The 12601-nt window shown below is 38.1% G+C and overlaps 1 protein-coding gene across 1 annotated transcript in view; it reads left to right on the plus strand.

Moving 5' to 3' along the window:
* SVEP1 (sushi, von Willebrand factor type A, EGF and pentraxin domain containing 1) overlaps positions 1–12601 on the plus strand; it is a 183517-nt gene that overhangs the window by 89877 nt on the left and 81039 nt on the right. Inside the window, 7 exon segments of the mRNA XM_032636134.1 lie at positions 175–306; positions 936–1130; positions 2601–2722; positions 5101–5209; positions 8737–8901; positions 9425–9658; positions 11930–12091. Of these exon segments, the coding sequence (XP_032492025.1) occupies positions 175–306; positions 936–1130; positions 2601–2722; positions 5101–5209; positions 8737–8901; positions 9425–9658; positions 11930–12091 (1119 nt within the window).

Here is a 12601-nt window from a genome sequence, read left to right on the forward strand (position 1 = left end):
TTCTGTGTTATAGCGTAAAACTATATCCTTTATTTTCTACTAGCGGCCAAATCAGTACAAATAGAATGCCCAGCTGGTTTGTATAAACAGAAAATGAAAATTCAAATCAAATAAAGTGACCGCACACAATAACCCTCAAGTTGGATTCCTTCTTTCCGCTTCTTTCCTTTCTAGGGGCTGTGTTGGCCATCACCAGAAGTCATACACCAGGAGACCTTTTCCCTCACGGGGAGACGGTAGTGCGGTACACAGCCACTGACCCCTCAGGCAATAACAGAACATGTGACATCCACATTATCATAAAAGGTATACTCTGCATAAGCCTCCAAAAATCTAGTTGAACTTGATATATGTAATCGCTATTAAGTTCTATTTTGTGAAAGAAAATAGTCCATGAGCAGTAGGTGTTTAAAGTTAGAATACTGACAGGTTTTACTGAGATTTCTGACTATTATTCCTTCACTTCATGGTAAATAGAAATATTTTCTTCTGGGGTAGTCTTTAATTAACGACTTATTAACATTTTCTCCAAAGTTGTAAAGTATTGTTGTCATGATCCTATTTTGAATGCTTGAGGAGACAGATTCAGAAAATGTTATTTCCTATGTAATGTTACCTGGTTTTCATTTTTCTTAAAGGAATGCCAAAAATAACTCGCAAATCAGAAGTACTTTATCTTTTCATAAAATATGCACAGTTACACAGAGGTAATTAATTACCCATAATTACACATAGGTACAGTTTTTTGACTGAACCCACCTAGGAATCAAAAAGCAGACTTTGCAACAATCCCACACTAAGGATGTACTGTGAGAGTTTTTCTAGGAGTAGTGGTGGACGGGAGGAATCCTTTTCAAAATTCAGCTTAGACTCCTGGATTTTAATTTGTATTTCTTATACCACTGTATATGAGTAATACAGTTTTTTTTACGCAGGTTCCCCCTGTGAAGTTCCGTTTACACCTGTAAATGGGGATTTTCTATGTAGTCAAGATAGTGCTGGAGTTAACTGCACATTAAGTTGCCTAGAGGGCTATGATTTCACAGAAGGCTCTACTGACAAGTACTATTGTGCTTATGAAGATGGTATCTGGAAGCCACCGTATTCCACTGAATGGCCAGACTGCGCTAGTAAGTTCTAATTATTTTCTGGACTCCTTTCGTATGTGTGAATATGTATTTGTCTGCCTAGGTGTATAAATTTCTAAACATTGAAGGGAAAAATTGCTTTAATATAGGGATTCGGTTTGGTGAGTGGAAAACGGTGCCGTGAATTTGAAGTGTTTGCAGAGAAGAGAAATGCTTGTCCGTTGACTTAAGATATTAGCCCCCCAGAGTCTTGCTATATATCAGATTGCTATAGGATAAGATTCAGTTTATGGCAAAAGCATCTTGGCGCTCTCATTTTCATTTACCAGAATTATCCGAAGAGACTTGTCGGCGTGTCATTCTTGACTTGTAAACTTCAACTTATAAAGTATAGTCTTACAGTCTTTAGAAGAGCTTATGTTTAAAGTAAGAGCCAGTATATGTGATGCAGTGAGAGATCAGTCACATTCTCTTTAGAAGCGATTTAGATTTGGAGCTATTCTGTAATCTTATATATTATTATAAAAATAACCCAATATCTTTGTCTAGTGTAAATAATATTTTCTGGAGTGAATCTTTGATCTAGTACTGTAGGTGAAGTTTAAATGCCAGTGTCTTAGAAAAACAGTAAAGCCCACTTACTTGAGCTATTTTTTTCCCCAACTTTGGGAAGCAAATAAAAGTGGTATCACTCACCTCTATCAAAGATTTAGACGGTAGGATTTGTTGTTTTGTTTTTTTTTTTGCGGTATGCAGGCCTCTCACTGTTGTGGCCTCTCCTGTTGTGGAGCACAGGCTCCGGATGCCCAGGCTCAGAGGCCATGGCTCATGGGCCCAGCCGCTCCGCGGCATGTGGGATCTTCCCGGACCGGGGCACAAACCCGCGTCCCCTGCATCAGCAGGCGGACTCTCAACCGCTGCGCCACCAGGGAAACCCTAGACAATAGGATTTTAATGCTGATGCTATTAGGAGACATAGTCTCTGAATATTCTGAGACATCTTGCTGAGTCTAAATTCTAAGCTTCGGATCCAAGGAAAAATTTATCTTTGTGAAATTACACTTTCAAGAAATAGAATTTCACATAATATTCAGAAATTTTTCAATGTCTATTGGTTGCAAATATAATATAAACATATAAGTTTACATAAATATAAATTATAATATCTTTGATGCAGCTAGTATTTTTCAAAGATTCCCAGGAATATAATGAGGAGAATTTTTATATCTCTTTTTCTCTTAAATGCTCCTTTTTTTATATGATTGGAAGGTAAAGAATAATATATCAAAGCAAATTTATCACCGGGTAACTGGGTACAGAGCTGCTTGGCTCAGGGTTTATTATGATCAATTAATGCCTGGAAACGTTCCTTAACTGTCATCTTTTGTTTTTATAACAATCCCAAAAATCATGTCAGGATTAAAATACCAAGTCACAGTTATTCCACAGAAAATTAAATCGTTGTTTTGAAAACACTAACCAACTGGAGCTGTTTTTTCCAACATTTTCCAGTAAAACGTTTTGCAAATCATGGGTTCAAGTCCTTTGAGATGCTGTACAAAGCAACTCGTTGTGATGACACGGATCTGTTGAAGAAGTTTTCTGAAACATTTGAGACCACCTTGGGGAAAATGGTATGTCAGTAGCATTCCTGTGTTGTTTGCCATATTTGAAAGGACGCTCGCTGTTGAGTTTTTTGTAACCTCTCTGGGTCACCTGCAACAAAAATTCTTTGTCCCGATGATTCCCTTCTTCTTTGTGACCCAAACTTGCTCCTCATATTTAGAATTATTCATAGGATTTTGGACTTCTGGAGTGAATTATATGTAAATCTGTGTTAAAGCACTTTGAATTTTTTAAAACACTCCAAGTCAGAAAGGGAAGCTTAGGGTCCATGTGGTTTGAGAATGTCTGCTTTGTTATTTAAAGTATGACAAAAATGCCATTGTAGACTGTATTTCTTTTATGATGAGGAGATCATTGAACATTTAAAGGATTTTCTTTTTCATGTGTTTTCGTTTAGGACTCTTTCAGTGATTCCAAGAAAGCAAAACGATGCATTTAACTGTATTGAATGTCTTAAAGGCAGGAAATGATGACATATATATATATATATATATATATATATATATATATATATATATATATTTGTATCCGTAACAGAGTTGAGTGGCTTAGATTTTGGATAGATTCTGAAGGTAGATGTAGTAGTAGTAGTAGATTTGATACAGAGTGTGAGAGAAAGCGAGGCATCAAGGAGGCGGAGTGTACAGGAGCATAGATACAGGAGTGAGTCCACATGGTGATGTAAGTGTGTGAAGGAAGGATCTTTTGTGACTATTTGATCTGTGAAAAAAGATGCGGAATGATCAGCCTGGAGTATGGATGGGGAGGAGTTGCTGGAGGTTTGAGAAAACAGAACATGGTATAAAATAATTTTCTAGGAGAGCATAAATGAATATTCTAGGGAAATGTAGTAGGCTTGGCAGTAAGCAGCGTTGTGTTTTCTCCTAAGCTATAGTTGAGCATGTGGGCACAAATGTGGAGAAAGCAGAGCAATGAATTTAACCAGGGTTAAAGGTCCTCCAGGCAAACATATTGAGGAGGGTGCATGCACGGGAGTAATTCATGGTGGTAGACCATGGGATCCAAGATGGGCAAATAAGGAAGTGAAGACATCAGGAGCTGAGAGACAGTGAGGAGGTGGGTAGCATCAGTGGATTATAGATTCTGATGAAGTCAAAGAATTGTTGGATTCTTGGGAGTAGGAGAAGGTGCAGTTACTGGTAACAACGAGGTCTGAGGGTATGATCATGAGACATACCCTCAAGTGTATGTCTCATGTATGTCAAGTGACAAAGTAGAGCTGGGGGCTTCCCTGGTGGTGCAGTGGTTGAGAATCTGCCTGCTAATGCAGGGGACACAGGTTCGAGCCCTGGTCTGGGAGGATCCCACATGCCGTGGAGCAACTAGGCCCATGGGCCACAACTACTGAGCCTGCGCTCCGCAACAAGAGAGGCCGCAATAGTGAGAGGCCCGCGCACCGCGATGAAGAGTGGCCCCCGCTTGCCACAACTAGAGATAGCCCTCGCAGAGAAACGAAGACCCAACACAGCAAAAATAAATTAATTAATTAATAAACTCCTACCCGCAACATCTTCTTTAAAAAAAAAAAAAAGTAGAGCTGGAAGACAGAAGAGGAAGAGGAAGTGAGACTCCAAGGTGATAGAAGGATCAGCTGGGTGGATGCAGAAATCACCGAGGGCTGTAACAAGGACGGTTACCAAGCGCTCTCGGAATGAGAGGGTGACTCAGAGTGGGGGAGGGCTGTAGGTGATGGCCACAAGGAGGGTCAGTGTGTGGTATAGTTGATTGCAGGAGCTTCAAAACTGTGAGGCTTCAAGGAGGTTCATGGGAGCATGATCTGGAAACAGCAATAAAGAGTGAGGAGGACACTTCCTCCATGCCCACCACCTAAGAAAACTAGGAAGTCAGGTTTCATTGAGAGCAAAAATGAAGAGAACATAAGGAGAGGAGGTTAAAAATAATAATAATAATAATAATAATAGGAGATTGGCTGATTACTGACTGTGTTTCAGAGGGCATCGAGGAAGATTTTGAGGACTTGGAGAAGGGTGGGAGATAGGGTCAGAGAAAAGGATCTAAAGAGCCATTAATAAAATGTTGTAAATCAACTGCACTTCAATTTTAAAAAAGCCAAATGGGGTGAAAGTTAAGAGACAAGAGATATCCCAAGAGTCCTGGTTTTCTTGTGGTAAGTGATATAAACCGAAAGAAAAGGCATGAGGCTAATCCTGGTGGTCCACAGGCACTTAGAGGAGGTAGGGGAGGGCATGGAGGAGGGTCAGGAGCCTTTTTAAGGGCAGACAGAGCTCTAGGGCCCTCCCTTCCCTCCTGCTGATGGAGAGGTGAAGGCCAGAGGAGCAAAGGGCTTATCCAAGGCACACCCAGATGTGAAGTACATTTTGTCCTCTTCATTTTTTATTTGCAGGTCCCATCATTTTGTAGTGACGCTGATGACATTGACTGCAGACTGGAGGACCTGACCAAAAAATACTGCCTCGAATATAATTATGAGTATGAAAATGGCTTTGCAATTGGTAATGAAATTATTTAGTGTGGGTAGTTGGCAAAACTGATCTGCAGACTAAGAAAATCATTCCAGAAGAGTGGGGCAAACTGGAAAAATGATCTTTCATTCGTTTATTCATCAAGTATTTTAGGATGACTGGATAACTTGATACTGTGCTTAATGATCTTTATAAATATATTACATTTGGGGTATCAAATAAATTCTTTCAAAATATTAGCCAAAATGCCTCAGGATGATAAAAACTAAGAAAACTAAGTCACATTATGATTGTAAAATTCAAATGTTCATATGAGATCTTAGAAGAGAATAGTAATAACTATAAAGTACTAACAACAATTTTTATATGGCATTTAACTTAAATTGCAAGTAAGCCATTTATTCAAGTCTAATATACCTTCAAGTGGAATTCTGATGTTTTCTTTATGTGGAGTCTGAACACTTTTTTCTTTTCTTTTTTTTTTTTTTGAGATATCATTGACATATAACTTTCATTAAAGCTACTCCAAAGTGTGCTATGTGATTTTTTTTGGCTGGTCCAACTGACCATTTAGCTTACTGTCTTCAGATTTCTAGATTTCAGTTGTGTCTCTCAATTAGCAAAATTGTCCTTTCCAGTAATTATTTTTATTTCATTCTTATAAAACTGTCCCGAACTTGCAGAGTAGTGTTTTAAAATATAATAGTGATAACAAAATAGTGTTGTGTTTAAAGCACATGAACTCTACAAGCAACTAGTAAGGTCTGAATCCTGGCTTCCCCACCAACTAGGTGTGTGGTCTTGAGCCCAAGTTCTCAAACCACTCTGTGCCTCCATTTTCTCACCTGTAAATTGGGTATATAAGAGTACTGAACACATAGAGCCATTGTAAGGATTAAATGAGGAAGTACAAGTATAAATAAAGTGCTTAGAAGGTTATTTGAGACAGTTTTAATTCACTTGACAGCAGACATCCTTTTTGTTTCTGACACTAGTCGTGTTTTTAGTGATTCAGCACTGAGTGATGTTGAATGTCGCTTTAGATTTTTAAATTTTAAAATGTTATTTGTAAAAAAAAAAAAAAAGTTATTTGTGCATACATGTTTATTGCAAAAATTTGAAAAATGCTAAAGAACGATATTGAGATAACCTGCAATCCCAGAAATAATTCTGTTAATATATTAATGAATATGTAACTGTACATGCATATGTATGCTGACCCATACTATTTTGTAAACGTGAATTTTTAGGTAAGATTTTATTCAGGACATTTTTACGTCATAAATATTATACTTCAATACAATTTTAATATCTACATATTATTTTATGAGTCAGTTTGCCATAATTTATATAAACAATTTCCTATTGGTAGGCTTAAGTTGTTTTCCAATTTTAACTATTATGTACAACTTCTCAGTGAACATATTTGACATTAAAGTTTTAGATAGAAAAACACAAGGTGGCATTTGCAGGGGAGCTGGCAGTGGCACATCTAGAATAACAATGCCTCCTCTGTCACACATGACCCAGGTTTCCCTCAACCCCCAGACTGTTGAGGTAGGTTGCAGGGGTGCAGGGATACACACAGAGGGAGTCAGTTGTCATCATGAGGCTTTGAGATGGGTGATGTTTGTCATTCTAGAAGGATCCAGATGGCACGTGGTACAAGTGATCCTAAGAGACAGCCGTTCCTCCTTGAGTGTCCTCACAACAGAGTCACAAGATCAGCGTAATGGTTATAACACCTTGGCAAGTCATAATGTATGGAAAATAAAGGGCCAATAAATATATTAAAATTGTTTGATCTTATAATAATCATGTGATTCAAATGAAAACTAAAATGAGATGCCATTTTTGACCTGTCAGATTAACAAATTTGAATAAGAATCATAACACCCAGAGTTGGCAAGGGTGTCAGGGGAAAAAAATCATATTCATATATTGTGTGTAGAGGAGACATTGAAGGGCATTTGACGATATGTATCTAAAGGATTAAAAATGCTCAGACCCAGAAATTCCACTTCTAAGGATATTTCTCAAGATAAAACTCATGCTAATGTACAAACATGTACCACATTTTATAAATTCTAAGATGTACACTTTTCATTTGGGCATCTCTGAAATTGGGATGTGTCTTCTCATTGATGGTGTCTTATACTTTATGAAATAGTGTATGTACAAGGATGTTCTAAAATTTTGAAATAACCTAAAAGTCTGAAGATAGAAACCTGCTTAGTTTGTAGTATAGCTATAGAAGAGAATATTATGAAACCATTTGACACAGAAATATTATAATATATTTTTGAAAAAATTTGAAAAATGATTACCAAATAATATACATATAGTATGATCTCATTTTATTAAAAGTGCAGTGTGTTTATTTTTATTCTAGCTATATATATATATATGTATCTATGCATAAATGTGTATGTGTGTGTTTATATATTCATAGAAAAAATTCTTGCCTAAAATGTTACGGTAGTTATTTCCATGTGATGGAATTATAAGTAATCTCTTATATTTTTCTCTTTGCTAATCTGTTTTTTTTTTCTATCAACATAATGGCTACATGACACTTGTGGGACAAATGTTTAAGTGAAAAACAAAAATATTGATCCCAGTTCTTTTTAATGGCCCAAAACATGAATTAAGAAAAAAAAAAAAAAAAAAAAAAAAACACCCTCAAAAACCAACTTACTCAAGTGGACAAGTCTGTATAAATAGAATTTGATGTTTAACGCACCTAACTAAGCAACAACAACAGTATGGCTAGACCAATATTAATATCATTTACTATCACTGAGGTTTTAGAATGAGTCAAATATGAGCCAGTTTGCATAAATCAGCTCAGTTATTCCACAGACAAACCTATGAGGTAAGCACAGTTATCTCAGTTTAGACACAAAGAAACTGAGATTCAGAGAGATGGAAGGAGCTTGACTAAGATTGTACAACGTATATGAGAAGCCACAGTCTGAATCCTTGTGGTTGATCACAGTGATATGGAGGGCATCTAAAGAATCAGTGCAGCCGTGCTGCATCCAGCATAGTTTCCTAACTATGCAATCATTTAACTTACATGCTGCCCTCAGAAACTACCCCCACCTTTGAAATATAATGCAGATATGCAGATACTTGAACAATCTTCACAAAAGGAAATCTGTTTACATGCATTAAGTTTATAACACTGATATAAAAAAGCAAGAATGGAGCAAACCCTGAAGGGAAATAGGAATTGATTAAAATCTGTACCTCCTCCCATTTCCTCTAAAGTTAAGGTAATTTATTATCAGGTCAAGGATAGAATGTTTTAAATGCCTGTATAGCTCTACAGAGACTTTGCTTTATACTTTTAATGGAATTCATTGGTAATCTAAACTTAATGTAAAGCGCCTAAAGCTACAATATGATATTACAGACGAAACCTTGTATATGGTATATTATGGGCAATTTAAGCAATGATCAAGGACAGTTTGATTTGTGGACTAACATTAGAACCTAAACGCTGATAAAGGTACAACTGTAACATCTTTTGTCTCTCTGCCCCAACTGTCCAGGACCTGTCGGCTGGGGTGCAGCTAACAGGCTGGATTACTCTTATGATGACTTCCTGGACACTGTGCGAGAAACACCCACGGGCGCTGGCAGAGCCAGATCTTCACGGATTAAAAGAAGTGCCCCATTATCTGACCACAAAATTAAGTTAATTTTTAACATCACAGGTAAGGATAGACTCTCTATTTGAAAAGGTTAATATAGTGAGAAATTCTTGGTTGGAGACCTGTTTTTCAAATTTTCTATTTGTTATCATTATTAGGAAATGACCCTGGAACTGAAAATCAGGGCAAGCACAATCAACCAAGTTTTGTCATTTTTTTCTTAATATCACAGATGTATTTTATAGTTCCCATAGCAACAAGCCCCCTGCTTTGTGCTCATCTTGGCATGATGAACTACGGTGTGTTTTTAAAAAGAGAGAGTTTGCAGGAATTTAATATGTGATCATGAAGAACTCCAGAAAAGGGTGATGTAGATCCATCATAGGAGAGAAAGATTAAAACAAATCGTGTTGTTCTTAATATTCTCCAGGTACTAGTTGCTCAGTAAGTGGTGTTTAAGTTTCAGTTTATTTTTCCTGGAAGATTTTTAATATGCTTTTTCTCTTTGGTGAAAGCTCAGTACAAATGGCTTCCTGCAACACCATGTGTGTGTGTTATGTTTTCTCTTGTTTCGTTTTTATCTCAGCTAGTGTGCCCTTACCTGATGAAAGAAATGATACCCTTGAATTGGAAAATCAGCAACGACTCATTAAGACATTGGAAACTATCACAAATCGACTGAAAAGGACCCTTACTAAGGAGCCCATGTATTCCTTTCATCTTGCATCTGAAATGCTTGTAGCTGACAGCAATTCCTTAGAAACCGAAAAGGCTTTCCTCTTCTGCAGACCAGGCTCCATGCTGAGAGGGCGTATGTGTGGTAAGACTTCTCCCTGTAATCAAAAATATTTGGTGCCTATTGGGTCAAATGACATGGATAGAGTCATTTTACAACTGTAAAGGGATATTGTGATGAAAGCTACATTTTCTTATTGTTACATGCTTAGTGTCTCAGAAGTCTAGATAACCACTATTGGTCATGACAAGAAAATTATTTTAGGTGAGCGACTCAAATCTTAGTTTTATTTATAGATCTTTAGACCTCACAGCTTTCAGCAGCAACTCCAATAACAGAAACTCATACTTTCTGACCACTCATGTGTGCTGGCTGAGCCCGTCTCATGTGTTTAATCCTGTTTAGCTACTATATGAGGTACCATTCTTATTAAGTACATTTTATACATGAGAAAACTGAAGCCAGGGAGGCTAAGAACTTACCCAGTAAGTCTTACCATTTAAGACAGTAAGTGGTGTAGCCGAGATTCCCACCCAGGCAGCCAACATGAAATTCACATAGCATAAAGTGAACCATTTTAAAGTGTACAATTCAGGGACTTCCCTGGTGGCGCAATGGTTAAGAATCCGCCTGCCAATGCAGGGGACACGGGTTCGATCCCTGGTCTGGGAAGATCCCACATGCCGCAGATCAACTAAGCCCATGCGCCACAACTACTGAGCCTGTGCTCTAGAGCCCGCAAGCCACCACTACTGATCCCATGTGCCACAACTACTGAAGCCTGCGCGCCTAGAGCCTGTGCTCCGCAACAAGAGAAGCCACCTCATTGAGAAGCCCGCGCACCGCAAAGAAGAGTAGCCCCCACTCGCCGCAACTAGAGGAAGCCCGTGCACAGCAACAAAGACCCAACACAGCCAAAAATAAATAAATAAAATAAATCAATTTATTTTTAAAAGTATACAATTCAGTGGTATTTAGTACAATCGCAATGTCATTCAACCGTCACCTCTATCACAATTCCAGAACATTTTCATCACTCCCAAAGGAGACCCCAGACCCATTAAACTTCCCTTCCCCATTCCCCCTCCCCCGAGTCCCTTAGCTTTTACCCCTAATTTAGACTGTCACAATCTGGATCAGTTCCAGTCTCTTTCCCTAATAAGTCATCATTTATAGATGGCGGGATCTCCTCTGACCAAACTCCGTACACTCAGTGGAACCAACTGACGTGAGTCTTCTGTTAACCCCTCTGTAGGTTGGGGCTCTTGTGTCCTGGTCGGAAAACCTTCCTCAACAGTTCTTATTGCTATTCCCAGAGCTCAGTTGAGTTTTTCACAGTGTGATAAACGCAGTCCATCAAAAGAAAATTAACGTTGTCTTTCCGAGCCTCCTCTTGTTTCTTTCTCAACCTGTGAGTGAAAATCAGGAATTGCCTTGGCCAGCATTTTGCATTTCTCCCTGTGGTCTTCAGACTACCTGTGTCAGCATACCCTGAAGTGCTTTCAAAATGCAGCTTGATTAAGGCCCCATCCCAAAACGGATGCATCTGACCCCTTGGGGTTAGGGCATTGGAATCTGAAATGTAATAAGTTGCCAGGTAATTCTTACATACCTTAACACCTCAGAATCACCCAAGTGATTCTTTCAAGTGTCCTCTCTATAAAAATACTAACTTCGATAGCAGCCTTTCAGTGAATTTAACATCCCACTTTGGTCTCAGAAATTCTGCCCTCCAGGCGTCCAAATAGTAGACCAAATCTTCAAGGAAGGAAGGTTCTAAAATTGGCCTGTTTCCTCAGAGCCTTTGGGTCTGAGGATGCCTCAGACTTGCCTTCAGTGGGCAGTAATTCCTGCAATCAGAGACAAGGGTCGACTTAACTCACTTTTTTTAGGCTCACCACCTTTGCCTGTTTTTATTTCTAGAAATAATGCTATAATGGACACTCAATTTCATAAGGGAAACCATTCAGAAGAACAGCTATGAAATCATTTTTCATATCTCGAAGCCCTAAATTAACCTAAACATTCATTGTTTTATCCTCTTCTTCCACGAACTGTGTGTTTCCAGAATAATCTTGTTTATTAGAACTTTAACCCACACTTCAAAGCCGCCATCATATAAACACTAAGCTTGGTCAACAAGAATTTGCATTTTCTCAAAAAAAAAAAAAAAAAGAATCTACTGTTGGTTTAGAGGAATACATTTCTGGAAGGTTTATCATGTGAGTAAGCCTCTGGCAGTAAAATTTAACCCATAAACAATAGTATCTGGAAGCAGGCTTTATTACTCTCATGCCTTAGGGAAAAAGCACATTCCATGCTATATTCAGTGTTTCCTGCTTGTTTTCTCTTCAGTCAATTGCCCTTTGGGAACCTACTATTCTCTGGAGAATTCTGTCTGTGAAAGCTGCTTGATGGGCTCCTATCAAGATGAAGAAGGGCAGCTTGAGTGCAAACCCTGTCCAACTGGAACTTACACTGAATATCTCCATTCAAGAAGTAGCTCAGAATGTAAAGGTAGGGGCTTAGAGCTCATTTTGACCAGAAGCCTAAATTTTGTTTCCAGTTGTAAAATCTCAATGGCAAATAGGATGAAATATGAGCATTACCAAAAGCAATTTCATTAATTGATTTTTTCTTTCTTTTAATTGCAAACTGTTACCTGAATGTTTCCCTCACTTTAGAGAAGTCCATTTATCTTTCCTTTTGCAACAGTCCATTGCTCTAAGTCAAACTCCACTGTCAAGAACTCGAATCCACATTCATCAATGAACCTGGGTGTTTTAGTGAATCTCACTTTAATTGGTGGAAAGGACTTTCATGGCTCTTAGCAAGCAGTAGGCTGCTTTTTGTTAGAATAATATTGGTATGATGAGATTCACTCTACTTGGAAAGGAATAACTACAGACCCATATGCACCTATTCTTGCTACTAAAATATCCAGTCCTTTCAAAATATTGTTACTGTTATTCTCAATGAACATTCCCGATGGAAACATTTTCTTTCACATTTAAAGTTACAGTAAGA

The sequence above is a fragment of the Phocoena sinus genome, chromosome 6 (assembly GCF_008692025.1).
Source record: "Phocoena sinus isolate mPhoSin1 chromosome 6, mPhoSin1.pri, whole genome shotgun sequence".
NCBI lineage: Eukaryota > Metazoa > Chordata > Mammalia > Artiodactyla > Phocoenidae > Phocoena > Phocoena sinus.